Here is a 20470-nt window from a genome sequence, read left to right on the forward strand (position 1 = left end):
TAATCGTTATCACAGTTAAAGTTGGTGCCAATGGCCATTAAATCTAGGCTTACTAAGTCAGCATATGAAAAGTCTCTGTGCACCAACACATAACCTGTTACTCCATAGTTTCCAGTTCACATCTCGTTAGGGAAGTAGGGATAGTTGCAGCTTCGTGGTTTGATTTCCCAGTCACAAAAAATGGGTGTGTGTGCATGAGCACACATAAAGGTCATGAATATTTTGGCTTATTAAGCCAACATTTCAACATGCAAAAGTGGTCCACTACATGTCCCTTAACCGCAGTAAAGCCAGGGGTACACTATTTATTAACTTGAAACCCCCGTTATTGTTCTGTAATTTTTGAAAAAATAAAAGCCTTTAAAAATTGGGAGGCGGGGTGAAGATGCAATGTGCAACCATCTCCTAGTCATACAGCTATGCTATTCCTTCCCGCACAGCTACTAGTAAGCCAGGATTACATTTACAACGGCCCCTTGTAAAATGGGTTAGGCTTAAAGATGAGAAATTGCCTAAGGCCACCTCATGAGCTTAATGGCTACTGCCGAGAATTCAAACAATTCATCCAGAGTGTTAAACTTTTGCTTGTTCTATAAATGACTAATATTAATAGTGACAAATATGCATTCACCAGAGTTCAATTTCTCTTTTACCTGTTGTTTTTCCTTCCCTGGAGACTGCCATTGTTCACTATAGAAACACATATGGCTGTTCAGGCCCCTCTCAGTATAAAACAGCTGATTGCAGGTTGTACAAACAAAGCCATTTCCATGCTCACTCCTGTCTCCAGGAGCTCCCCCAGTCTTACTACTGATGGCAGAAAATGAAGCAAAAAGGGATGAAAAAAAACGTAATATCATGAAGTCTGAATTTCCAGATTGTAATTTAACCCCATAACTGTATTACATTCACATTTACATTTCCTGCTTCAGAACCTGTTTTATGTCTTCCTGGAGAAAGTGTTTCTACAGTTCATTTAGCAGCAAACTGTGCTAACTAGCGAAGTAAACTCCACTGGGATATCATACATAAGTAACAATTTCTAGTGCCACCGCAGAGATAATGGCTGGGATCCAGAGAGCTGCTTAGGGACTTACAGCAGCCCAGCCAAATTTTGCACTTACTTTCTTTGAACCACCAGAGCCCTGGGACATTACCACAAGCCGATTTTGAAACATCCCTCCCTGGAAGTGTTTGGTTAATGTGGAATTTGCCAACCTGGTGCCCTCCATATGTTTTGGACAACCTCCAAAACTTCCAGAGGTAACCAGGTTGGCAAAGGCTTATTTAATGACTTTCAGCTCGCCTCTAGGTCAAGGGGGGTGGGGCTTTTTCACCCTGAGGGCCATGTTTCCTCGTCAACAACCAATCAAAAGGCCCATTCTGCAGGTGCAGAGGGGAAAGCGTGCAGGGCACAGAATGAAAATTTTACCTTTATACAGTTTCCACGCACTCTCATACACCTCCCTTTCCTCCATGGAGGCAAACAAATAGCATTATCCAAGTTAAAAGGCACGTTCAAGCCAGGCAAAAACACTGGACGAGGGTGCAGAGCAGGGTCAGTGAGACTTGTGTCACAATTCGCTTTCCCAAAATCAAACCCATTTCTGGATACTCCTCTATGTCAAGTTTATTTTTTCTGTTTTTCTCTCACCTTTCCTTGAAGAAGCTCAAGGTGACGTACAGAGTTCTCCACCTCCTCATTTTATCCTCACAACCCTATGATGTAGGTCAGGCTGAGAAACTGCAACTCACCCCATGAGCTTCATGACTAAGGGCTCGTCCAAACGTCCGCTTGTACCACTGCTTTCCCCCAGAGCAACCTGCTCTTTAATGCTGAACAGGAGCAAACATCAATCAGGTTTTCTGCGGATTGCTGTTTGTTCTGGTTCAGCAGTAAAGAGCCGAGGGCCAAATGGAAAATGCCTCGGACCCATTCTTCCTAGGCATGAGACAAGCGGAAATGTGGGAAAGCCCTGAGTGGGGATTTGAACTCTGGTCTCTGGTACTGTATGTAGCAAATCTTTGTTCCAGAACACTGAAAACAATAAGCTGTTAGAATGCATGGCTGCCACTGAATGCATTAAAAGAGAATCAGCTAGGCACAGCAATTGTGATTAATACTGAATTGTTTTGTAGACAGATGAAAGAGGATCTTGGGATACATTTAATGAATAGGAAAAGTAGTCAAAGTCTTGATAAAGACATTGAAAAATGATTACATGTAACCAACATGATACTCTGATGAGGACCGATCTGACAAGCTTCTGATTGGTTCAGGATGATGACAATGGGTTGCAACTACTAAAATTACTGTGATCCTTTTAATAGTGAATAGAAATCATGTGTGTAATCTGGAAGTGTATAAGAAACATTACTTTGGATGTGGTTCTTTGCAGTCTCCTTATTTTTGAGGCTGTCCCTATGCGCATTTAGAACTTCAATAAAGGTCTCTTTTTACTTTTAGCCTGCATACTCATCTTTTGGGTTTCTGGGAGGGATACTGCCTATCTAGGAACCCCTTTGAAATTTCTCCAACATCACCATGCCCTACTTACCAACCAAAGGGAAACTGTTCTTCCCTCACTGCATTAGTAAAGCTGTAGATATTTCCACCCTGTGTTAAAAAAAGTTAAGTAAATTTATATATTTGTAAAGATAAAACATCTCCTGATCAGAGAGAGCTCTACATTACTCAGATGCCCTCAGGCTTTTGGAATCATAAAACCTTTCTTGTCTACTTTTTCTCTCCTCTTCTTTACTAAGGGCCTAACTCCATGTTGCACAAAATGCACCACTGCCAATTGCATCAGGGTTTAAAAATTTGTTAGCATCCCCCACCCCTTATTTTGATCCGAACCACAGTACATGGGGAGGTTTTACCCCCCTCTTTGGAGCCAGGATCTCTTTGAAAATAGCCCCACTGCACTACAATTAACAGTGAGGGAGGGGGGATGATCACACCAGGCTCAATGAGAACTTCTTCCTCTTGCTAACATGTCATGCAGGGAGAGTGGGCAATTTTCAGAGATCAGAGCTGGGGAGGAAAGGGGTAACACAGACATGGGGAGCTAGCAGTCTGAGAGCCCAACAGTGCCCAGAGGCATCACTTCTTCCCAAATTTTAGAACCATCCCTCACCCCCATGCACATTTTCATTACGCACCTCAGCCATTTCCTCCCAAACTGACCATAGGACACTTCTTGCCATGAAGTACAGCAGCTTTGGCAGAATTTTCCACTTATGTACTCACCAACTCACTCCCATGCACACATCAACTTAAGGCCAATGGGAATGAGCAGATGAGACATATACAGGGACAAGTCTGCTTGTCACTCTTGCTGGAGAAAGGGGATCAAAGGCCTCTTTGCCAGTGCCTTGGCACTTATACAGGGTTCACTCTGTGAGCAAAGCCAAAGATAATCACCTATTAAAGGTAAAGGTATAGGTACCCCTGCCCGTACAGGCCAGTCGTGTCCGACTCTGGGGTTGCGCGCCCATCTCGCTTAAGAGGCCGGGGGCCAGCGCTGTCCGAAGACACTTCCGGGTCACATGGCCAGCGTGACGAAGCTGCTCTGGGGAGCCAGCACCAGCACAGCACACGGAAACGCCGTTTACCTTCCCGCTAGTAAGCGGTCCCTATTTATCTACTTGCACCTGAGGGTGTTTTCGAACTGCTAGGTTGGCAGGCGCTGGGACCGAGCAACAGGAGCGCACCCCGCCACGGGGATTCGAACCGCCGACCTGACGATCGGCAAGTTCTAGGCGCTGAGGTTTTACCCACAGCGCCACCCGCGTCCCACCTATTAGACCTTGCTTAAATCCATGAATGGCTTCTGCTAAAATAAATAAAATCAGTTACTGGCTAACAGCTCACACTATCTGAATAATTTTGTTAAGTTCCCTCCAAGTTCCCAGAAGCTAGAGACCAGTATTTCCCAAAACTTGGGTCTGCAGCTGTTTTTTGGACTACAATTCCCATCATCCCTATCCTGCTAGCTAGGGATGATGGGAGTTGTATTCCAAAAACAGCTGGAGACCCAAGTTTGGGGAACACGGCTATAGGCACACTAACAGCTGCCTTGACATAAACTTTAGAGAAAGGTGCTATCTGACCCCACCAATACTGTAAACACTTAAAGAAATAAAACATGAACATGTTATGGTTTGAACATGCCTGAATCCTGTTGAAAATGGTCAGCTTTGGTTTCGCTCTGGCTCCACTATCAAATGAGGTGCTAGGCAAAGAAAAGGAAGCCATGGCCACTTGACTGGGAGAAGCCATGGGAGCCGTGTCAAACTTCAGCTTCTCCTTCCGGCGAGGTCTGCCACTGCGAGAATGCCCTTTGCAGCCTGGTTCTTTGACGCAAGCCTTACTCTTCTCTTTCTTCCTCAGTACGGGAGAGCCATTCTCCAGCTGCCTTGGCTTCCCGTATGTGTGGTTTCCCGGGGTGTTTTCGTACGTTACAGATTGGCTAGGGCTAGAGAAGTCTTTGAGCTCCAGGCATCTTTTCAAGGTCCTGGTGTGCTTGGGATGAGAGATGCTGCCTGTGCTTGCAGAAGGCACGGCAAGTAGCTGAAAGGACTGCGGAGGAGAAGCTGGCTGTTGCCCTTCTTTCTCACTGCCCAACGAGAAGTCCTTCTGAAACTGGGTCAAGGCGTTTTTTACGCGCAAGGGGGACCCTTCGCTTTCAGCGGGCTCAGGAGCTGGATGAACCAAACCTGCCTGCTGCGGAAACGCACTCTGAAGTGGTTTCGCTACCACCTGCTCAGTCTCTGCAGCTGCCAGTTGCAACGGAGCCAACAGCTGCGTGTGGGACACAATGTGCTGAGATTTGGTGATCCTTTGGAACAGGCGACCCTGGACTTGAAGCTGATCCTGATTCACAGAGGATTCCTGGGATTTCATCAAGAGCTGCCTGAAAAGCGGTGTGGCTTCACCCTTCTGCAGCACACCATGCTTCATAGGATCTGGAAGCCTTGTTGCTGGCCTGAAAGACTCTTCAAAGCCACTGAGATTCGGCTCTCCAGGGATCTCCCCCTGTGACTTTAAGAGGGCTGGAGGGAATGATAAAACATCTGGGCGCTCAAAGTTCTGCGACAGAGAGTCAAAAGCATGGGAGGGTCCCACGAGGCCTTGGGAAGCATCCTGACCTGCAGCAGGTGGCATCTGAGCAAGATAAACACCGTTTCCTTTGCTTTGGGTGTACGTTGGTGGCACATTTCTGACCCACTGGAAGTTGCCACTTGACTGGTGAGAGGTGGCGGGAATTTTCTGGCCTCTAAATAATGGAAAACGAGGCACACCACTGTTCGACCAATACTCCAGGGCTGTGGGTTCTAATGGAAACTGAGGTTCAGAATGTGGCTGCCTGTCTGGCAAGTTTGCAATGTTTTCTGCTGGTCCAAGTACAGATAAACTCCCAGGGTTTATGATGGTGTACACACTGGAAGAGGTGGCGTTCTTTTGACAAGGGTAAAGCTCCTTCGTCACTTTATCACTGGTGGCTTCTGTGAGCACTGCAGTGCTTGTCGGCACACAAGAAATCTGACCGCAGACAGAAGAGCAAGGCTGCTGGGATCCCCTAGAATCAGACTCGGGCTGTCCCACAGAGGTTGAAGAAGCAGGCGGGAGCTTCTGGCTGACTAAGCTACTTACAAGACACCTCAACAGGTCTCTGTGGGGCAGGAGGGAATTATTAGGGGCCTGGGATTCAGGGTGAACAGCCAGCCTCTCTGCAGTTCTCATGCCACTAGATCCCACCTGGACACGTGAATCGTGGAGGGGTGGGGAGGCCTCACAAGCTTCTTCGTCCTTTAACAACCTCAAACCGTGGTGCATTTCATAATGCCGGCGCAGCGACCGATGGTCTGAGTAACTCTTATTGCAACCTTGTTCTATGCAAATAAACGGCTTCGTTTTTTGGTGTGTCAGCATGTGGCCACTCCTGAGATGAAAGGTTAAAATTTTTTTTTAACAAGATCAGAATATAGAAGAGTAAGCTCATCTTATTATCACAAACAACCACTAAAATCACTTCCCAGCTTGGCAAATTAAACATTTCCCCCTCAACTTTTGTCAAGGGCAGATATTTAAACATCCCCAGGAACAACAGACATTGCGGAAGTTGTTTGAATGTGCCAGACACAGAACATATTCTTTTCTACTGTTCGTTGTACAACCAGCTACGCAAACACGTGCTATCCCCTTTTCTGGGTAGTCTAACAGCGCAGCACAATGAAAATATCTGACATTAACCCGGAAGTAACTGCAAGGATGGCTGAGTTTTTATCAAGAGTATCTCTTAGAATGGTTAATGGCACTATTTAATTGGAAGAAACTGCAATGAAAATCCTCGTTATTACATTTTTCTACATGGATGTTTATTTGTATATATGTTAAAATTTTATATATGGATGTTTTATGATGGCCTATATTTGTAACGCCTAATAACGGTTTGGCGAAGTAAGGCAAATGAAATCCTCACTTTTATCAACTATATTGTTATATTAGGGTAAAGCAGGGGTTCACAAACTGTGGTTATTGGACTACCAGCAGTGCACGAGCTTCGTTCAGGTAGTCAGTGGCATACCCGCAATAAATATCCATATTAAATTTTAACTGTACATTTGTTAGTAATTTTGTTTTTTATATTGTGTTTTTTGTGTTAAAATCTGAATTCTATGAAATGCAAATTACAATACAGGCAACTATCATTTTGCGTGCTTTCGAGGCACATGTGGCTGCTGATGCGCACGACATTTTCTGCCCTGGAAGGGGGCAGGGCGGGCTTACATGCATCCTGTCAACATTTGTGATGATCCAAAACACCCCCCCAGCGCAAATGGGGAGTTGCCTGTACTGTACTATAAAATACAATATAGGAAACAACAAAAGCAATAAAAATACAGTTAAAAATCACACCGTATCTAACACAGTTCATTACAATTTTTTTTTTACAACAGGCAGAAAAATCATTAAATGGGTCTGCCAAGACAACCAGTAATTTCCAAGTGATCTGTCAAAGAACAAATGGGAACCACTACACTGAATGATTTTCCGTGGTGGTGGTGGTAAAGCCTCTGCTATTAATTACTTCAGCTGCCTTTCCTATCAGAGATGGACTGGGCAGTTAGGAGTACCTCTCTGGCCACCAGTGGCTGAGCTGCTCTGCTCCTTGAGAAGGCCAGAGCAGGCAGCATATCAAGGAAACAAGAGTTTGAAGAAGCACGGACCTAGGTATGCAGTTAGAAAATAGAGGGGTACAAAAGAAAGAGGGTGAGAGGAAGAGAGTGAGCAAACAGAGGTGTATATGACCAAGAGCTGCAGAAGCAAGGGAGGCTGAACCTCACATACGGATTGGAAACCTAGAATAGTTAAAGAGGCAATAAACCTTTTTTGGGGCTGTGCATCAGGAGCTGCCATGGCTACCCATGACTCTGTATACCAGGCATAGGCAAACTTGGCCCTCCAGAAGTTTTGGGACTACAACTCCCATCATCCCTAGCTAACAGGACCAGTGGTCAGGGATGATGGGAGTTGAAGTCCCAAAACAACTGGAGGGCCTGGTTTGCCTATGCCTGCTGTGCACAGTTACCCTGGATGGTGTCACGAGAGCTGTAAATTATAGCATTTCCCTAAGCAGTAAAGGCTCCTATGTACTACAGGGACTTTACCCACCCAGGTGGTCCATTTGGCTGTCTTTACTAGGAAAGGCTGTAAGGACGTCCGAGTCACACTAGAACTTTGCCCGGAAGTAATAATCTTTAACTAGTTTTGATTCCTACAGCTGAACTCCCAACACTATCACTTCAGACTGCAGACAGGGGCTCACATGACAGTGTTCCTACACACACACACACACACACACACACACACACACACACACACACACTTGCATATATAAAACTAGATGTCAGAGGAAAGGATTCTAGCCTAGCCTTCTCCTTGATATTCTATATTTCTAACTGCCATTTTCTGGTACTGTACTGAGAAATATTCCATCATAAAAGCTTCCATGTCCAGTCTGAAATGCTAGGAGTCAAGGTGCACATTTACCATAGTAGAGAGAACTAGCCACAGATCTCTGGCTACAGGTCTCTAGTTTTCACACAAATTTCTATTACAATTTCTCTGCTCCAGAGCATAGGACTGTGGTTAATGTAAAGAGGCATACTTTTGTCCTGTGCTCAAAGGAAGAGGGGGCTCAAATATCTCTCAGAATTCCACTTCTTTTTGCTTAAGATACTTTTCCTGTGGTATCGCTGCAACCACATCCCACCAAGTGCTCACACCCAACTGCTCTGATTTTCAGAAGGCCAAATTATTTCATGCATCACAGACTATTAGAAAGATTTTCTCTCCTCAATACAGTGGTGCCTCGCAAGCCGAAATTAATCCGTTCCGCGTCTCTTCGTCTAGCGGTTTTTTCGTCTTGCGAAGCAACTCTATTAGCGGCTTAGCGCTATTAGCGGTTTAGCGGCTTAGAAAAAGGCTTAGCGGCTATTAAAGGATTAGCGGCTAAAAGGCTATTAGCGTCTTAGCGGCTTAGAAAAAGTGGGGGGAAAGCAGGAAAAAATCGGAACACTTGCAAGACGTTTTCGTCTTGCAAAGCAAGCCCATAGGGAAAATTGTCTTGCGAAGCAGCTCAAAAACGGAAAACCCTTTCATCTAGCAGGTTTTCCGTCTTGCGAGGCATTCGTCTTGCGGGGCACCACTGTACTAGGAGCCTCTTCCACCACCGGAATCCTGCCTGAATGATGGAACTTGAAAACTTCACTGTATTACAGTGCTGTCTGCTCACACAGTAGATCCAAAGCAACTCCCTGGGTAGTTTCACCATTTTCTTAAAGTGGAGGGAGATTATGTCTTGCATTACTAAGGAATACTAGGTCTATGTGCATTTGTACCAGGCCCTAGCCGAACTAGATCAAGCCAAATTTCTACAGTAGCAGAAACTGTCTATACATTTAAATCAGTTTTACTGGCAAACAGATACATACAGGTGGTCCTGGCGCTTAAATGCTTTGCTGCAGATCTTACAGACATGTTTCCGTTCCTGGCTGTGAGTCACGTAGTGTTTGCTGAGAGAGCTGGTGCTACTGAAAACCTTTCCACACAGGCTGCAATCCAGGAAAGGGGCTTGAGGGGAGTTCTGCTGGTGCTTTCCTCTCCTTCCACTGCCAGAACTGGATCTGCCTCCTTGCTCCACTTCTTTCGGTGCTGAAGGGGCAGGAAGTCCCAATTCTATGCAAGTAAAGACAACTTTTAGTTCACAGCATCTGGCTTTGTACAGTCAATGACAGCGTGAGCAATTAAGTATCTGGTTCAAATCTCAATGTCACAAACCCACTAGGCAGCATTTGGCAAGCCGCTTACCTCTCCATCTCCACATCTTACCCCATCTGCACTATGGGATAATAAAATTGACCTACCTTGTAAGCTTGCTTTTAAAAAAAATAGTGATATAATGAAGATGACACTCACGAAAAATGTCATATAAATGCCAAGTATGACTCCTTGCATTTTCAAGGTGAGAACAACATCAATGGGACATTGAGGGGCTTAAATAACAGAGGTTCAGAATTCAGGTAGGTAGCCATGTTGGTCTGACGCAGTCTACATTATATATATATATATATATATATATATATATATATATATATATATATAGTCCAGTAGCACCTTAGAGACCAACTAAGTTTGTTCTTGGTGGAAGCTTATACCAAGAACTTAGTTGGTCTCTAAGGTGCTACTGGATGATTTTTATATATTTTTACATATTTTGAGAGGTTCTGAAGAACCTCCCCTCCCCAAATTATTTCTGGGGGGCTTCACATATGTAGCTCCCTCAGTTACTGGTGAATGTTCCTGGCAGCAGAAAACAGGGTGCACATACTAACTTTGGGACTGGTATTCGCTGTGGAAGCAGACACAGTAAACAAATCCCGTTCTCTTCTCAGTCAGCACAAAAAAACCCAGGTGCATTAACTATGGATTCTCCTGCCTGCTGGTTCTTTGTAAAAAGGATCCTTTTAAAAGCAGTAGGGATGAGCCCATTCAACACAACAGGATAGGAGCAGGCAGCTCAGAGGACTGAAGCCCTGACAGTTCCATTTCTTCCTCAATTCCAAATACTTTCAGAAGGGAACACCCCTTACCCCTATTTTTAAACCCACTACACAAGATGCTAAAGCTTGTTAAAAACACCAACAACTGTTCTTGTTAAAAAATGTCAATAATGTTTATAATGATGGTGATGGCGAGAAACTGTTTAAGTTTGCTTCCCCAATGCAATTATTTTCTTCCAGTGATGATCTAGCAATACTGAACTGCTTAGAGGTTTTATTATAATCAACTGGTATGGAAATTTCACAAAATGAACATAATGTCAAATTGCATTATGTTTGTTAAATGAACATAATGAGGGGCGGGGGGGGGAGGTATAAAGAGAGAATTCCCTGGATGCCAAGATCCAGATTTGGGGCAAGTCCTCTTTGGTGAGAGGAACCACAGTAAAGATTTAAAACCACAAAATATGAAGCAAAGTAAAGCATGGAAAGACAGGCTGTTGGACCTTTAATATATTCCCTTCTAAGCTCCTTCCAAAGTTTAATTATACCTAAGCATACTGGTTATCCCACAATATTTTATGAAGCTTTGTATCCTGATCCACACAGCAGTCTCAGGGCATGTTAAGAGTGCATAGCAAAGCAAATATAAAGACAGGCTTAAAGCAAGTCCAGGTTACATGATTCCATCCCATACCATTTTTAACAGTAACTGTACAGTGGTACCTCGGGTTAAGTACTTAATTCGTTCTGGAGGTCCGTTCTTAACCTGAAACTGTTCTTAACCTGAAGCACTGCTTTAGCTTATGGGGGCCTCCCGCTGCTGCCGCACCGCCGTAGCACGATTTCTGTTCTCATCCTGAAGCAAAGTTCTTAACCCGAGGTACTATTTCTGGGTTAGTGGAGTCTGTAACCTGAAGTGTATGTAACCCGAGGTACCACTGTACTACCAGCAACAAATGTCGTACAGCACATCACACAAACATTTAATTCTATACGTGTGTGCACGAGTGTATGTCAAATATCCTAAACACTCCAATCCGTTGGAAAATTACCCAGAGCGTTGGAAAATTACCCAGAATACCCACATCTCTAGTATAAACACACAGGATTTACATTTTTGCTGCAGGGTGGAATGAAGAACAAAAACTACACATAAATGTAGTACATATAGAACTCAAGAGAGCATGGGTAGACCCTGCTGAATTTTAAAGTATTCTTTGCCTCTTATACAAGCACCCTTTCTGCACTGCTAAAGTGGTCATATCACAAACAAACAGGTGTGGGAACTTCTGGCCTTCTAGAAACATGCACCTTCCTCCTCTCTAGTAACTATTTAAACCAATACTGAACTTTTTAATAAGAGTTAACCTCTTATTGCCAAACTGCTTGCTCATGAAGCAGACCCACTGATTTCACAGCTAATTAGTTTTGAGGTTCTATTTTATCTGCTTTTAGGATTTTGGCACTAAATTGAGTGCCTAGTTAAAAAATTCATTCAGGTAATTAAAATTATGAAGGTAGCGTAGCATTCCCTTCCTCTAAAACGGAGGCCTTGCACTTGTTCAGCATTACTGCACCTGATCAACAAAGCTCATTCCTGACGACCAAAATTTTTTCATTGTTCTTACTAGAGCACTATTGTACTGTCTGTCAATTTTGTTCCATTTTAAATTTATCTAAGCTACTCTCAATTCACATATCCCCATTACTGCCAATCTCTTTTAAGAACTGATTTCCACTTCATATACAGTGGTACCTCGGGATAAGTACTTAATTCGTTCCGGAGGTCCGTACTTAACCTGAAACTGTTCTTAACCTGAAGCACCACTTTAGCTAATGGGGCCTCCTGCTGCCGCTGGAGCACGATTTCTGTTCTCATCCTGAAGCAAAGTTCTTAACCTGGAGCACTATTTCTGGGTTAGCGGAGTCTGTAACCTGAAGCGTATGTAACCTGAAGCGTATGTAACCCGAGGTACCACTGTATTACCAAAAACAACCAGAAACCAACACAGCTATGGTATGGTATGTGCATATATAATTGCATATAAGATGGAGCTTAAATAAAAGCATTTCAACCCAAGCCTGGTAGCATGTAAAGTTCAGCCAACTTCATCTAATGCAGGTATAATTCCAAGGAGAAATAATCTTCTGAAGTGCTGTGCTGTCAACTAAATGCTTCAAATGATGGAAGCACCTAATCTCAACAATGATCACAGTGGACTGTTGTTTTGCCCAGCAAATTTAAGACCTGAAAATTTCATGTCTTAACTTTTCACTGCAGATTTTAGAGTCAACCATTTCAACTGAAAACTTAATTGTGGGGAAAACATCAAGAGCTACAAAGGTTCAACAGGAAATTAATTATTTGATTTAAAAGGAAGCTAAGATGTTCGGTCCTAACAGTTAGATTTGCCATGTTTCTTCAGTGTAGCTTTTTCCCAGCCGCAGCTGGAGCGTGCGCTGCAAAGACTCCACAGAGAGCATTTCCTTTATCCTGGATGCAATTGAAAAGAAACTAGACAGAGGGGGAACATATTCTTATCATATTGTAGTGTAGTCATCTTTATCTATTATTTTTTCCAAGGACCAATAAATGTCTCATGGCACTTTACAGAAAAATTAAGTCTATGACATTATCCAAGAAAGTGTTCCAAGAGATGAGTTTTGTTTCTCAGTTGGTCCACTGAAAAAATAGGCTGGTATTTGTATTGCTTTTGGCAATTTTGTACATTTTTACCTTGCCAAAAGTGCTATTTTCCCCTACCATTAAAAAAAATACCCTCATTTCAAAATTTCAAAGTCTACACACACTGTGATTATGCAATGACGCCACATCGCCATACTGAAAGAAACAGGCAATACTCATGAAGACAACATCGTGTTGTATCAAATCTGAATGGCTAATACAGCATATGTGATTTTCCAGTGCAAATTACTCTAACATATTAATATATTCATTTATACCTCCACATCATAAAACATCAGGGCAGTGTAGAGCAATATAAAATGATTTAAAAATATTTAAAGCAATACAGGAATAGTAATTAAAATGACAGGGTATTCAACAAAACTGTTGGCATTAAAAAGTCAAGAGGTGCCTAAACAGTCACATGAGGATGCATAAGATTCCCCTCCCCAGAAAAAGGGAACAATAAATGCAAATTTCTCCTTACAAACCTGCACACCTATGATCTTTACAAAATCTTGTAGAACTTAATTATTTCTGCTTGCAAAATGCTTTGGGATCCGTAACTTCCACAAAACAAGCCATGGTCTGCAGGTCTGTAGCACATGCCCATTGTACATCTAAAGACATGCATCTCCCATTGATACTTCATAATCCTTGTTGTGCAGAAACACCAGTGTACACATGGCACTGAAGTGTGAAATGGAACAATTACTACGTATTCCTATTTCGGAGAGGAGTGCCTTGACTAGAAAAGGAACCCATAGCTGAATGGAAAAAAGAAAGCTTTCCAGGTTCTATTTAGGCAGGCTTCCTCAGACTCGGCCCTCCAGATGTTTTTGGCCTACAACTCCCATGATCCCTAGCTAGCAGGATCAATGGGATGGTGGGAATTGTAGTCTCAAAATATCTGGAGGGCAGATCTTGAGGAAGCCTGTATTTAGGCAAAGATGGGGAACCTGGGACTCTCAATGTGGTTGGATAACTGTTCTCATAACCTCCGCCCACTGGCCATCCTGGCTGAGTCTGATAGGAGTTGTAGTCCAACAACATCTGGCAAGCCAGTTTTCGCATTCCTGCCTTACACATTTTTGCCACATTGGTTATTCATTCTTTCTGTCTTCACAATTTTAACTGGGTATTAGTGGCTGCCATTCAAAATCCTACAAGTCCAGTATTATAAGGCCATAGCAGATTTTGGGAGAACTCTTTGAAAGATGTGCTCTAAGGATAGAATGAGTAGAGAATAGTTTAAATTCATATCTATTAAGAAGAATGACATTTAGTATTTAAGGCACCTCCTTGCTATCAACAGAATCAACTCAACCTCTCTTTGTAAGACAGGGTGCGTATACAAATATATTTAAATTCTTCCCACTGGATCCAACAGACAAGGGTAGACTATTTTTAGTTGCATGTTGGGAGGAAATATTTGTTGCTGTAATACTGAGGGGCACATGATCTCTTAATTTGGGATGGAGAGAAAAAGCAAAGATTGTTTGCTCGGTGTGGGCATATTATTAAATGGAATTTTATGAATATATAATGCTCTGTATCCAGGCACTGTAGACATAATGCCACTTACAACCTATCCATATTATAGCACCCAACATTCCAGAGCAAAGGACCAAGCTACACAAACCACTGGTGCTTGTAGTGCAGGCTTATAAAAGCAAAAAGGTGTTAGGGAGATATCTTAATTTCACAGGATAAAAATAAGGAATTTTTTTAAAAGCCTGCTCATAGCAGTGGGGAATAAAAGCTTTACATACAAATATGAACATCAGAATTTTATCATGCAGATATTTTTAGGTCATGTTTTCAAATGATAAGGTGTGATTACTGATAAAAAGATTATTTCCTAGCTACACTTAAGCGGGTTGGGATCCTTATCCCATTCATGTACCAAGAGCAAATACCAAATAAATTTACTTCTCTTTTTAGCTGTTGCACAATTATGAAGTGCTGCCCTCAAAAAATTCCAAAGCTTCAGCATCTTTTGGAAGTTTTGCATTATTTTTTTGTTTGGGTTTCCTTTGAGAACGAGAGAAACCCAGGAAAGCTATTTTTTAACAAAGTAATGGCATAGGCTGAAAATATTACAAATGGGTTACCCCCCATAGCAGCTTTTCTTGAAGTATATATTATTTTGCACTTCCTTCAATATATAAAGTGGGAACCTATGTTTAAGTTTTAGCATAGGCAAACTTATTTACTAGATTGCTTAAGTGGTAGCTTAAATGAAACCTTTCCACCGGTTGACACCCATGGTTTTTAAGCTGTTCTCTTGCATTTCACTGCTTTTTCTCTCCTATCACAAAATTCTCCTGAAAAGCAATGAAACATAACACAGGGCTTCCCTTCCTAAGAGTGCAATCCTTTGCACGACTGCTCCAAAGCAAGCCCTGTTGAATCGAATAACTATTTACCACTGTAACCAGGGTTACTCACCATGCAAGAGTGGCCGTGAGTCTGGGTCACAATCATCAAGGAGTTTAGTAGAATCACAGTCCTTCACCGAGTACAAAGATAAGGTGTCAAGATTGTCCTCCAAGGAGTCATTATTCATATTTGTGGCTGAAAGGCTGGGGTCCACATCCAAGTTGCTCAATCCTGAATAAATCATGTCTCTCATGTCTGGACACAGATCGTGGCCGAAATTATCACTGCAGTCCAAAGCCTGATTCCCTGAAAAATCATGAAGCTGCATCTCGGAGTGGAGTGAACTTTCATCACTGAGGTGGTACTGGTCCATATTCAACCACCTTCTGTGTTTGTAATTTGGGTCAAGGTTCCTAAACAAAAGATGGAAATGGGAAAGAGCAAAGGGGCTTTGAGTCAGAGTCACAAGTGTTGAACAGTTTTGAAGAATCATAGGCATGCACAAGCCACAGCAATACCCGGACTTGTGCCAATTTTACATCTAAAGAAATATTCTGTATAGATTCTAAAGCAATTTGCCATTGTTTAGGTTGTATAGAGCACTCTTAATTCCCTTGTTCGATTCTTCTCTAACCTGCTGATTGTCTACTTTACGAGCTTCCAATAATAATAATAAATAATAATAATAATAATTGTCAGAGCTGCTTCCAGGTCCCAGCTCACAGAGGACCACGCTAGCTGGCAGTAATGTACAAAAGTCTTTATTGAGTTACAGTTTCCATTTCCAAGCCGCAGCGCGCAGCTCTACGTCTTAGAAGCTAGACCGGCGAAGCTCCGTCTGAGTCTCCGCCTCCTGTACACCAACTTAATACTCTAGCCTTACTCCACCTCTTCCGTCTTTCCTTCCTCCTCTGGGTCCCTCTGCCCCCCGTGGTCTCTCCCTTTCTGGACTCTTCTGACACTGACCCCCCGGACTCTTCTCCCTCCTTGCGGCGGGCTTTAGGACCTGGCTCCCTATCCGGGCTGCTTACTGTGCCGCCTTCCTGTGCATTTGAACTTGGCGCGCGCGCCCAGCCTTCAACCTTCCTCTTGACCGTTTCCTCGCTCCCCGATGAAGGTGTGGCCAATCCTGACTCATGCCCTCCCGCTTGCGGCGAGCCGCCTGATCCCGATACCTGGGACCCCTCCCCCCTACTGCGCTCTGGTGGGGAAGCTGGTCCCGATTTCCAACTGCTGCTCTCTGAGTCCCCTCTGGTCCCTTCTTCCTGGGGTGTCCCCCTATGCCCCCCCTTGCTCTGACCACTGGCGCCCCTTTCTGTGAATCTTCCGATTCACTGGAAAGACTCAGAGATCTCGGGCCGCTGTCATCGCTCATATTTCCTTCGGATTCCTCCCCCTCGCTCTCTGTTTCCTCCCTTTCCTGTGCCTCTGCTCCTGAACCCCTGACAATAATAATTTATTATTTCTATGTTGCCCATCTGACTGGGTTGTTCTAGCCACACTGGAGCTCAAACAAATGATAAAACTACAGTAAAACATCAAGCATTAAAAACTTCCATATATGCATTTATAAAAACTAGTAACTGGATTTATATTCTGCAACCAACCAATTATTCCATCCAGCAGTTCAGGCGATGATAAAGCACTCAAAGTCGATGGACCATAAACAGACACCGAAGTGTGCTGTTACTGAAAATATTACGGTATTTAATATTATAAATTTACGGTACAGTATTTCCTAAAAAGTATACATCGCTTGACTGTGAAAAAACTCAAAAATGGTTTACAAAAAGCTAAGACAATAACATCAAGAAAAATTTACAATCCTATTTTAAAACATACAAAAGTTAAAATACTGAAACAGATTATAATTACCATTTAATGCTCATTGGTAAATAGTATCTAACCCTCAATGAAGAATCATTGTAAAAATTCTCCATCTATTCTTATCAGCTAACCTACTGTATTAATCCCACACTTTACCCACTCCAAAAAAGGGTTGCCTCCATATCTTCAAACGAGGGTTACCCCATGATTAACTTAAGCATCATATAGATCCAACTGACATTTGAGGTCTTATTACAATCAAGCGGTATACAAATTTTGTGAAATAAATAACATATCTAGGGATTTTGGTTCCTATGGTTATTTCTCAAATGATCAAATTTAATTTAAATAGGTTAATAACAAAAATCTCTACTGAAATTTAGTGTTTGGGATGAGGTTCACATATAAGATGAATGTACTGCCACAAATAATAGATGTACTGCAATATAGTTCTACAGATTCCCCATGAGCATTTTCAAAAGATTAATGTATTATTTTGGCTTAGTGTTACATGTGAAGCTGTCCATAATAATTTACTGCCCCAAGAGATTAGATTGCGTACCTCATTTATGTTCCACCAATGGCTAAAAACTTACCACCACTAACCAGAAAAAAGGTTGTTATTTTACGTGTCTCTCTGGATTCTTTTTGCAGTTTTGCTGTTTGAATATACAACTGTTGGTTATTCTAGGTTTCTACAGGATTTTCATTCTTTTTAATGTATTGTGTTGTCTTGCTGCATTGCAAGCCTAGGCCTTAAAAGGAGGGCCATAAACATCCCCATACATAAATAAAAAGTGGCAAATTCTTTTTTAAAAGTGTACATACATGTTTAGAACACTACAGCATATGACTATCTCTGGGCTTAACAGAAATGTAAACATGATAAATTTTGCAAAAAGGGGCAAGAGTTTACATATACAAAACTATGCATGGAGACTCCTAATTTGCAAATGCTTATATTTAAGAATAGCTTACAGGTATTATTCACCAAGGATTAAGCAAAGTTCATCAGCACTTCTTTCTGTCTTCACAATTTTAACTGGGTATTAGTGGCTGCCATTCAAAATCCTACAAGTCCAGTATTATAAGGCCATAGCAGATTTTGGGAGAACTCTTTGAAAGATGTGCTCTAAGGATAGAATGAGTAGAGAATAGTTTAAATTCATATCCATTAAGAAGGATGACATTTAGTATTTAAGGCTCCTCCTTGCTATCAACAGAATCAACTCAACCTCTCTTCGTAAGACAGGGTGCGTATACAAATATATTTAAATTCTTCCAACTGGATCCAACAGACGAGGGTACACTATTTTTAGTTGCATGTTGGGAGGAAATATTTGTTGCTGTAATACTGAGGGGCACACGATCTCTTAATTTGGGATGGAGAGAGAAAAAGGGAAGATTGTTTGCTGGGTGTGGGCATATTATTAAATGGAATTTTATGAATATATAATGCTCTGTATCCAGGCACTGTAGACATAATGCCACTTACAACCTATCCATATTATAGCACCCAACATTCCAGAGCAAAGGACCAAGCTACACAAACCACTGATGCTTGTAGTGCAGGCTTATAAAAGCAAAAAGGTGTTAGGGAGATATCTTAATTTCAACAGGATAAAAATAAGGAATTTTTTTTTTAAGCCTGCTCATAGCAGTGGGGAATAAAAGCTTTACATACAAATATGAACATCAGAATTTTATCATGCAGATATTTTTAGGTCATGTTTTCAAATGATAAGGTTTGATTACTGATAAAAAGATTATTTCCTAGCTACACTTAAGCGGGTTGGGATCCTTATCCCATTCATGTACCAAGAGCAAATACCAAATAAATTTACTTCTCTTTTTAGCTGTTGCACAATTATGAAGTGCTGCCCTCAAAAAATTCCAAAGCTTCAGCATCTTTTGGAAGTTCTGCAGTATTTTTATGTTTGGGTTTCCTTTGAGAACGAGAGAAACCCAGGAAAGCTAATTTTTAACAAAGTAATGGCACAGGCTGAAAATATTACAAATGGATTACCCCCCATAGCAGCTTTTCTTGAAGTATATATTATTTTGCACTTCCTTCAATATAAAAAGTGGGAACCTATGTTTAGGTTTTAGCATAGGCAAACTTATTTACTAGATTGCTTATGTGGCAGCTTGACTGAAACCTTTCCACTGGTTGACACCCATGGTTTTTAAGCTGTTCTCTTGCATTTCACTGCTTTTTCTCTCCTATCACAAAATTCTCCTGAAAAGCAATGAAACATAACACAGGGCTTCCCTTCCTAAGAGTGCAAATCCTTTGCACGACTACTCCAAAGCAAGCCCTGTTGAATCGAATGGGCCTTAACTAACCCCGGGGTAGTAAATGGGGCTATTGCAACCTTAACCTCTCCATCCCATCCTGAGCCTTCATTTAAAATAAACAGGTGCAGAGAAAACCCTAAAAACCTGCTGCTGCACTTGAAACGCTGTTATGTATTTTTAACCCTGGCGAAGGGGCAGGATCCGAATTAAGATTCTCTTTCCCAACGGTGCCAGGGCTCCCTATTCTTCTCTACATGGGGGGCAGAAACACAGCAACGGGAAACTTTCCCTGGAAGCCCTAGAAGTGGCTGCCCCCCCCAGTTCTGAGCAGTTAAAAAGTGGGGTGGGGAGCCCCCTTACCCCTAACAAAACGGAGGGCTGCAGCGACCCCCATATAAGTATTTGCAACCGACCCCACCCCGCTTTCCAGACACGCTGGGCCTCGCTTGTCCCCACAGGGGAGCAACTGCCGCGGGGCGCGAATGGGGGGGTTGGGGGGGCGCATTTGCACGACACGTCCTCCTTCCTTGAGGTGAGGCGGGAGAGCCCCTTACCACAGATGGAAAAGCTCTCTTTGTCGCTCCTGACACAAATGGTGACCTGGTGTGGGGAGAGGGAGCTGAAGTGGGGCGAGGAGCCTTAGCCCCCCACTTTGCAGAGGGGAGCGCGTCTCCCTCCTGAGGTGGTGGGTGCGGGGCTTGCTCCTCAATGGGGCCGGGTGGTGGTGGTGGCGGAGCGGCCTTTGGGGGGCGAGGGACGGTTGCAACCTGCACCTGAGGGGGCGAGGGAGAGAAGAAAGGAGCCTTCCCTGAGGAAGGGGAGCGAGGAGGGGGACGACGCGGGCGCGCGCGCGCGCACAGGCAGAAACAGGCCGCTGCTTTACCCGTCGTCGCGCGCCCCGCTCTCCTCCTCCTCCCCCTCCCTCTCTATTTATTTATTTAGTCCCCCTCCCCCTCCTCTTCTTCTTCGGCACGCGCCGGCCACGCCCAGACGCCGACTGGGGCCCGCCCACGCGCGCCTGGGCTCGAGGCTGGAAGGGGAGGGCGGGGGAGGGGAGGACGACAATAAAGCGGCGCTCCGCTCGCTCGCTCGCTCTACGCGGGGAGGGTGTAAGCGTGGGGGGGGGAGTGAGGGTACGTGCGTGCGTTTTGGCGGGAAGGGAAAGGGAGTAGCCGGTAACCCGGCGCCGCCATTTTGTGAGGA

The 20470-nt window shown here is 43.3% G+C and overlaps 1 protein-coding gene across 16 annotated transcripts in view; it reads right to left on the reverse strand.

The window, feature by feature from the left end:
- The window catches only part of ZNF541 (zinc finger protein 541), a 38107-nt gene extending 17848 nt beyond the window's left edge, over positions 1–20259 (reverse strand). For 3 of the 16 annotated variants that reach the window (XM_083515734.1, XM_083515730.1, XM_083515728.1), the window contains exons 1-7: positions 19822–20169; positions 17948–18101; positions 15212–15555; positions 9004–9247; positions 4178–5948; positions 2559–2617; positions 654–810 (exon numbers count right to left, since the gene is read on the reverse strand). In XM_083515734.1, coding sequence (XP_083371860.1) covers positions 654–810; positions 2559–2617; positions 4178–5948; positions 9004–9247; positions 15212–15515 — 2535 coding nt within the window. In that variant the 5' untranslated portion in view covers positions 15516–15555; positions 17948–18101; positions 19822–20169. Of the gene's footprint in view, positions 1–653; positions 811–2558; positions 2618–4177; positions 5949–9003; positions 9248–15211; positions 15556–17947; positions 18102–18813 lie in introns of all 16 variants that reach the window. The other 13 variants (XM_083515725.1, XM_083515723.1, XM_083515724.1 and 10 more) reach the window with 11 other exon arrangements.
- Between the last annotated feature and the right edge of the window lie 211 nt (positions 20260–20470).

Source organism: Podarcis liolepis, assembly GCF_965112155.1.
Source record: "Podarcis liolepis genome assembly, chromosome: 7".
NCBI lineage: Eukaryota > Metazoa > Chordata > Lepidosauria > Squamata > Lacertidae > Podarcis > Podarcis liolepis.